The sequence below is a fragment of the Panicum virgatum genome, chromosome 3N (genome assembly GCF_016808335.1).
Source record: "Panicum virgatum strain AP13 chromosome 3N, P.virgatum_v5, whole genome shotgun sequence".
NCBI classification, from domain to species: Eukaryota; Viridiplantae; Streptophyta; class Magnoliopsida; order Poales; family Poaceae; genus Panicum; species Panicum virgatum.
This window is the reverse complement of record NC_053147.1, coordinates 45,739,692-45,748,373: the sequence shown is the minus strand read 5'-3', so window position 1 is coordinate 45,748,373 and position 8,682 is coordinate 45,739,692. Positions and strand designations below refer to the sequence as shown.

General features: G+C 38.3%; 1 protein-coding gene across 3 annotated transcripts; it reads left to right on the top strand.

Moving 5' to 3' along the window:
• Positions 1-1,523: 1,523 nt before the first annotated feature.
• LOC120666014 (cystinosin homolog) lies at positions 1,524-6,677 on the top strand. 3 transcript variants are annotated; one of them, XM_039945785.1, is made up of 9 exons: positions 1,524-1,771; positions 2,843-2,975; positions 3,785-3,874; positions 3,961-4,085; positions 4,243-4,285; positions 4,889-5,006; positions 5,092-5,141; positions 5,280-5,352; positions 6,258-6,677. In XM_039945785.1, the coding sequence occupies exons 1-9, from the start codon at positions 1,650-1,652 to the stop codon at positions 6,308-6,310; spliced, it is 807 nt and encodes a 268-aa protein (XP_039801719.1). In that variant the 5' UTR covers positions 1,524-1,649; the 3' UTR covers positions 6,311-6,677. The 3 variants fall into 3 exon arrangements, with proteins under 3 accessions (XP_039801719.1, XP_039801720.1, XP_039801718.1); XM_039945786.1 differs by having other exon boundaries at positions 6,261-6,670; XM_039945784.1 differs by lacking the exon at positions 6,258-6,677 and having other exon boundaries at positions 5,280-5,665.
• The last annotated feature ends 2,005 nt before the right edge of the window (positions 6,678-8,682 follow it).

The window sequence follows — 8,682 nt, the reverse complement described above, 5'->3', positions numbered from 1 at the left end:
TAAGCTTACTTTTAAATATTCTTGTTTTATCTATTTATGTATGAAACTACTTTTATAATTTTTATTTATATATTAATAAAAATCATTTATATATTTGGTAGTGTTATTTTAAGTTTATTTGTATGTATTTATCTATAAAAATATTTTCTGATAGATATGTTATTTTAACTTGTTATCCATGTTATATTATTAAACTTTAGTTTCTACATTTATAACAATTTTGTATTCTAAAAACTATCAATAAAAATAGTTAAACTTCATCTTATAAATCAAGAAAATATCCTAATGCATATCCAAATCTGAGGTATTCATTTTTCATTCGTATTCGAGAATATCCGATCTGTACTCAGATTAATATATTAAAAAGTGTTATTCGAATCCGATTCGTTTTCATCAAACTAACTACGGTGTTTCCATCCAACAAGCTAAGCCCTTGTTTAGTTGCAAAACTTTTGGAATGTTGGTACTGTAGCACTTTCGTTTATATTTGATAATTATTATCCGATCATGTGTTAACTAGGCTTAAAAGATTCGTCTCGCAAATTACAGACAAACTGTGTAATTAATTATTTTATTTAGCTACATTTAATACTTTATGCATGCGTTCAAAGATTCAATGTGATGTGGAATTTTGTAAAGTTTTGGAATTTTGGATGCAACTAAACAAGGCTAAGTGTGCGTGCCGCCATCATGTAGAAGTACGTACTTGTAGGATCTAGCTTCCATGCATCTGCATCTCCATGACCAACCATCCATCCCTTTCTCTGTTGCAGTTGGTATCTGTCTCCTCTTCGCTGATGCAAGCATGTCGCCGGGATCCTGTCCAGATACCGTACCCATTGACCCTTGCGGACACCTGCTTTCGAGGTTCCGGGTCCCCAGATAACCTAACCTACTAGCCAAGTTGGTTTGGTATTTTTGGTATGGGTCTCGCGTGTAGCCTGATGTTCTAGTGGCAACATTTAATGCAATTTCCAGCTGGTTAGTTGTCACAACACATGGAACTGAATCCGTTGCTAGAGTGCAAAAGTTTCCTTGTTTGTGCGGATTTCACGTGAAGCATACTAACTTTGTAAGATGATGTAATCATATAAAATGATATAACGATATCATCTATGTTGTTGCTTCTTGACATTTCACATCACAATTTTGCTACCGATATATATATATATATATATATATATATATATATATATATATATATATATATATATATATATATATATATATATATATATATATACATGGTGTAACGGCGCGAGCGTAGAATCGAAGGCTGCCTCACGTCACGTGGCATCCGGTTCCGTTCCGTTCCTGCTAACCGCTATGCACACAACGCGCCCATCCCCTCCCCAGTCTCCACCTAGGAGACGGGGGAGGAGTGGGACGACGTCCGTTGTGACGGCGACGTCGGGAGACAGCTCCCCGTTCATCAATTCCACCAGGCACCAGCATCTCCTCCGGATTGGCAGCCCGGCCGGACTCCCTTTTCCACCACTATAAAAATCCGCCCGCGACGGAGAAAAAAATGGCAGGCAGCGAGTGGGACAGAGACATTCGGCCCGCAGGAGGGAGCCAAAGAACCTGTCTGCCTGAGAGGGGGTTAGGAAGGGGGAGGGGAGGAGGGATCAGGCGCCGGCGGCGTGGCCATGTCGTCGTCGTGGAACTCGGTCGGGTTGGAGGTGCTGTACCAGGTGCTGGGCTGGGTCGCCTTCTTCGCCTGGTCCTTCAGCTTCTACCCGCAGGTCCTCCTCAACTACCGGCGCAAGAGGTCAGCACCGTCCTGCCCCTGGCCGGCCCTGGTTCCGCTCCTCATTTCTTGGGCCGGGTTGGGATTCGAACTCCCGTGCTCGTGCCTCGAATTGGGGCCCCTTAATTGACTAGTGGGTGACCCTTGCGAAGCTCTAATCGATCAATTCTTTTTGGGTATCCTGTTCATCTGGGTTCCCTGCAAGCTGCCGAGAGCGGTTAGTAAGGGGCTGCAGTCCTCACTGCCTGTCTACAAATTTCGAAACACACACTTAGAGCAGTGAGCAATTCTCCGCTGCGGGGAATTCCCTGGAATTCTGTTATCTGTCACATGGCTCCAGCGGCGCAGTTAGATTGGGAGGTGCGTGCGCATTTCTGGGTACGTAGATGATAAAGGATTGTGCTGAATGAACCTACTCAGGATAGGTGGGGGCGTATGTTAATTGTTAGGTAAGCACTTTGGCTTCGTTTGTGTTTGAAACTAGGTGGAATGAGCACAGGTGTACATCCAATTTGCCTTCATATTATGTGGCCTTCTCTCCAACACACTACTATCCTTTAAGTAGGTGGAAGGTTCCTCATATGGCCAGCAAATAATAGACAGTCGAAGAGGGCCAATACGATATATCTTGTAACACGCACCATCAGTTCAACACTTTTCCTTTATTTTCCCTTTCTTTTCTTATCATCGATTAGTGTACATTTTGGTTACAGTTGAATCCTATTCACTTACGAGCTGAAACATGTGTGCTTACTATTATTTTATTAACTTGGTTCTTAATTTGTCCGTGTTCTGGTGTTGTCCTGCTTTTCTTAGACAGAGGGAAAAAACTATTACTTTGCCATTAACAGTGTTTTCGCCACCCAACTTTGGCCTTTTGGCTGTCTTCTTCAATCTACACCTTAAAGCTTGCCACAGCATCTGTTTGTAACGTCCAATGTCAGAATTTGTATCCTGATTTGTAGTGTGTAAATTTCCAAGTTATTGCTTTGACCTCAAACAGTTAATCCTATTCTGGGTTTCCGATCCGACTATGCTTTTCTTAATGGAAGTTCCTTGGTCTATGGCTAATTTCATGTCAATCTATTGCAGTGTTGTGGGTCTGAACTTTGATTTTCTGGTGTTGAACTTGACAAAGCACTCATCTTACCTCATATACAATGCGTCTCTGTTCTTCAGCCCGTTTATCCAGAGACAGTACCATGACAAATATGGTGACAAAGAGGTCTGTCCTGCTTTTTTTTTCTTTCTGCGCTATCTATTCAGATATGAATGTTACATATTAAATTCAGATTTTTATAGTTCATATTGGAAATGAGTAAGCTAATTGATGATTGGTTGCTTCTTTGCGCATTTGCATCATGTTCAATCAGAACGTTTGTTGGGCATGTAAAACCATCTGTATATCAACATTTTAATGTTCTGTGCTCAGATCTTGCTGTATTGATTGACAAAAAAATATTTTTGCATGCTCTTATTTAAATGATTTCAAATTAACTACTCTTTTAAGCTGGTTTGGTAGTTTTCAAGATTGCACTTCATAGTTCATATACCTGATGGTTCCCTTGATAGTGCCAACTGCAGCGGTTATGTAAGCTGCTGATCCATGTCAGGCAAGCACATCTTTTTTGTGCAGAGCACATTTCATACTAATGCTGAACTGGGTTATTACTGGCATGAATTGGAACTTGGAGCGATGCTGCTGCGTTAGCTGCAGACGCATGTCAAGGAAATGTGAAGATGTTATCTAGAAAGATAATCTTGCTTCAGCACTGGGTTTACAGCTGCATGGTGAAGTTAAAAATTTGAAGGCCATACCTTATAAACTGTTGCCAAACGAAGTTATAAAATAATGGGTAGTGTTGTACTGTTGTTATATCAGTTTTGCTGTTAGTTGTTATTACATAACTTCTAAGAACAGAGATTGTATATCCATGTCCATTTTCAGGTGGTACCAGTACATTTTTCTTGATGTCGGTGCCTACTTGGCATTGTTCTTTATAGGTATAAACTATGATGCTTTTTTTTCTGTAGATGATTCCTGTTGCTGCAAATGATGTTGCTTTTTCACTACATGCGGTTGCATTGACAACCTTCACTGTTTTCCAAGTATTTATATATGAGGTTAGTTTACTATCTTGTTGACCATGAAGGTATCTCCTAGCTACTCAATCCTAATTTTGTTGAATTTTTGAACTCGTAATATACAGCGAGGAATGCAGAAAGTCTCCAAAGTTTGCATATCAATTACTGCTATTGTCTGGACTGCAGCTATTGTTTGCCTAATTATTGCTTGGCCAAAAAGTGACTGGCTTTGGCTTATTGACGTGTTCAAGTAAGTTTTCTTTTTTTCCTCATTATTTGGAAGTCCTATTAGCTTTACTTGTGGAGAGTGGGGACAGTCGGCTATGATCAGTTGGGGTAGTAGCTAATTAAACTTGATCCTCTTGGTAACTGTGGCACTCATTTTGAACGTTCCTTGTGAATTTCAGTTCAATACAAGTTGGTATGACAGCAATCAAGTATATTCCTCAGGTACTGATAATTATTAACAACACTTTACTTATTCAATAGGTTGTCTCTGGATGTGTACATATATATTTGGAACTAGTGATATCTTAATTCAACAAATCATCTATAGCTGATAATTGGTACTGGATCTTAATATATTTGTGATAAAACTATGTTATTGTGAAAGTTTTTTGAAGAAAAAAATCTACACAGCTCTTTTTATTTCCAATGAAAGATATCCAAAAGGACATAAATGTTCAACATCTCCTTTGTCACTGGACTACTGTGGGGAGTAACACATTAAATAGGCTTTCAAAGGACACATCTGACATGATGTTCGCGGTTCCTTTCATGCATTTGACTCCTGGAAGACTGGACAACAGTATAGCTTTCTAGAAAATGTTGTTTGATTCAAACAATGGAAACAGTTTTTGAGCCCTCTTAGTCAAAGGAATTTGAAAACAGTTTTGGAGTCTGTCATGCATCAGAATTTTTTGGTGTCTATCATGCATTAGATGCCTAGAAGTTTTTAGATCCAAGGAACTAATATTGAATTAACTGAAGTTTATCTGATCAAATTTGCACATAGATATATTAATTGCTTAATGTTATTCTTTCTTGGCTTAGGCCATCATGAACTTCAGGCGGAAGAGCACAATTGGTTGGAGCATTGGTAACATTTTACTTGATCTGACGGGAGGGGTGCTCAATTTTGGTCAGATGGGTGTCCAATCTATAGATCAACGTAAGATTAAACCTTTAGTTTACTGCATGGATATTGTTAGAAGTATCGGTTTCCTTTAGTTCTCATGGATCAAATTATGCTGCAGATACGCTGGTAAATTTCTATGGAAATATTGGGAAAACTCTACTTTCATTGGTGAGCATGACTCCTAATATTAACATTATTGCTCGAGGACCTATTGATTTTTTTAACAACACATTCTTATCTACGTAGAAGTTTCCCTTGCTGCTTGCAGAGCTTGACTAAGTAAATTATGTTATTCGGTTTTTGTAGGAGACAGTTTTCTTTGATGTTCTATTCATAATTCAGCACTATGTGCTCTACCCTGTCAAGAAGGATGAGTATGGTAAGGCAATCATTTCTGAAAGGGTAGCCCCTCTTATCAGGCCGTCTGATAAGCCTGAAGAAGATGATGTATGATATAGCAATACCTATATTGCACAATTTGCGTCATATGCTGTGTAGTCACAGCCATGGCTACATTGAATCATCTGTTCAAACGAAAGATAGCTGATGCATTTTTATTGTACATTGCAAACTAACTTTTCTATATATTTGCTTATGCTAGCATGATACTTGTACCAGTTTGACAGACGTCAGCTCAATACTTTTGTATAAATGGTTGATTATTTGCAAACGATTTTTATTTTCCTTTTCTTCTTTGCCAGTATCTACTTGGACCTTTTTTTTTTGTTGCTCTGTTTGTCGCTGTCATTTGCAAAATAATTAGCATAATTTATTCTGGCTATTAAATGCAATGGGCATATTTTAAACTAGAAAAAATTTGGAAATCTGGGAACCTGCTCCTTGATTATATATGATTCTTCCATGAGTTCTTGCTCGTAACACTTGAATTTAAGTTTCGTTTTGGCCATGTTATTTTAATCACGTATGGCATGGTTTGAGTTTACCTTACACAAAAAAATATGGCATAGTTACCTGACTGCTTGTTTTGATCACCCCAAGTGTTCTGCACGGGAATAGCTCACTTTATTTGTGTTTGGATACGCTGGTAGGCACTTGAGGATATTTGGCGAATAATCATTAGATACTAATGACGTGGCATGTTAAAATTGCTCGTGAGTGCTTTTGTGATCCATATCACAAATGGCGTATCAGTTGTATTTCTTAAACTAAGCAAAATATGAATCTTATTGACATTTAACCAGCTCGTATTTATTAGAACAGGGAAGCATGATTTTTGAACCCTGCTGTTGTTCCCAATCAAACCGTTTTCATTTCTGCTCTTAGCAGACGATTTCCCTGTGCTTCCTATCGAAGTAAAACATGTTACGGCCCAATAGGAGCACCAAATGGAGGATATCGACCATTCTTGGGCCGAAGTACACACTATGATGGGCTGCGTAATCAGCTGATGAAATCGGTGAAGAAGGTGCAATGGTATGAAGGATCATCCTCTCATAGGGTGGTAGAAAGAAGACATAAATTGAAGAAGGCACTCCAAGACATGCCAGTGAATATCAAGGAGTGTACAGATATTCAGTGGTACGTATATCGTGAATTTATGCCATGGATGTAACTAGAGAAATTAAGTGATGTAGAATCTAGTTACTATATGCTATTAGGATTAGTCTATGCTAAGAAAAAAGTTTGTCCCTTATGACACGAGGATTGAAAGAAAACTGATTCGATCATCTCTGGAACCTTCCATTCTTCTCCGGAATCTCAGATGGTCCAACTGCATTAGAAATTCCATAACATTTTCAGGCCCATCACACGCTTCTATAGTTCTCTTCAACATGTGTCTTGGACTGAATATGTGTGCAAACTTCATGGTTTTTTTTAATTCAAGCGGCAACATACGTAATAATAAATGCAACCTTCAGATAATGACTTTTACGAATGTCTGCGCTTTGAACTTCCAAGTCAATAAATTCAGACGACAAAATTGGAGCTTTTGCAGTCTTCTATCCACTTCCAATGAACTACCTACCATTTTAAGAAAATAAATTTCAACTTTATGTATTATGTGTTGTCACTTCAGGTTTTGGTGGTTGAATGATAACACAATTAAAGAACTAATAAGTTCCATGAGCTTTGAATAGATCTCATTGCAAATGAGTGTACCAAAATTATAATATCTCAAATTGAAGAAAGGGCAATCAAATTTAAAAGGAAAAGGAGACAAAGTTGCAAGGGCTATTATTTGGTCTCAATGATGCTTGCTTGTATGAACGATTAAAGATTGATAAAGGATTGATATTTTGATCAAGAAGGAAGAAATGTGATGAAGAGCTTAATATTGTAATAGAAGTGAAGATTCTTGGTTGCTTGATTACAAAGTTGTTATATGGATAAATTTGTTGAACAAATGAAATTCAAAGAGTATAATGCATTGGTATATTAATCAAGAAGGAAGAAATGTGGTCAAGAGGTTAATATTTCAATAGAAGTGAAGATTCTTGGTTGCTTGATCACAAAGTCGGTATAAAATTCAGCTTGTTGGACAAATGGAATTCAATGAGTATAATGCACTGGTATTTTGATCAAGAAGGAGGAAATGTGATCAAGAGCTTAATGTTTCAATAGAAGTGAAGATTCTTGATTACTTGGTCATAGAGTTGGAATATGAATCAAGTTGTTGAGGAAATAGAATTCAATGAGTATATATTGTGACAGAAGGCTATGTGTGATATAAGATGGCAAGATGGTTAAGGGTTAGTAAGAACTTGGCTATGAGGTACTAAGCAAGGGAGAAGGGCAAGCAAAGGGCCTGGCATCGATGAATCTATGCTAGGGTGAAGAAGCAAGTTAGTGCTAGCATTTATGGACCAATCAGGACCATGGTAGTCACAAGTTGCTTAGCATCAATCATTGTTGAATCATATAAATTTAGGTGTCTTGAGAATTTCAACTTGATTATTGATCATATATGATGAGAAACCTCAAGGCACTAGCTCAAGACGGATAATGCTCAAGAAAGAGGCAAAGGAAATGTTTGCAAACCCTCAAAGTGGGATACTGAAGAATAGTGGCATGATGAAAGTATTCAACCTCAAGAGAATGGTATTGTGTTTAATTTTTGATATTGAGTATAAGTAATTCCATACAATCAAGTGGGATCCGACGTTGATAGCTTTGCTTATGTCTCAGTGCTCAAACCTAACCTTTCAAGTGCTAACATGAGAGACACACTAGTCACAACACTTGAACTGAGTGGTCTTGGGGACTTTTTTAGTTGGGTTATATAGCCCTCTAAATAAGCTTTCCATATAGTCCAAGATCATCGAATTCGTAGTCCAGAGTAAAGAGTTATGGACGTTTTAGTTGGGCGCAGTCTGGAATTTCCGGGGCTATCGAAAATTTGTGGTGTGGGCGGAAATTTTTTACCTAGGGCGGTGTTGATGGCCATTATTTCACATTTTAACCGTCAAAATTGAGCTTCGCACCATGTTCCATACATATTTTTATTAGTTATAACGAGTTCCACAAGTTTTAGATGAGTTGTGCTTGCAGGAGACTCTATACCCAAAAAATGAAGCAAATTGGACAAAATTCACAAGCCGACCGGCCTCACCTAGGCCAGCCGGCCTAGCACCTCTACACATTGTGCCACATCTTCAAACCAGAGGCAAAGTGACACCCTTACATTGTCTCTATGCCATGGATTGCATGTCGGTTTCATCGAATGAACCGAAAGGCATCTACCATGGAT

What these genes read in the sequence shown, in the direction of transcription:
- LOC120666014 (XM_039945784.1), top strand. Translation starts at nt 1,650, where the DNA reads ATGTCGTCGTCGTGGAACTCGGTCGGGTTGGAGGTGCTGTACCAGGTG. An exon ending in TGGCTTATTGACGTGTTCAA is followed by an intron (nt 4,086 to 4,242) that starts GTAAGTTTTCTT and finishes TGTGAATTTCAG; the next exon opens with TTCAATACAAGTTGGTATGA. An exon ending in CAATCAAGTATATTCCTCAG is followed by an intron (nt 4,286 to 4,888) that starts GTACTGATAATT and finishes TTCTTGGCTTAG; the next exon opens with GCCATCATGAACTTCAGGCG.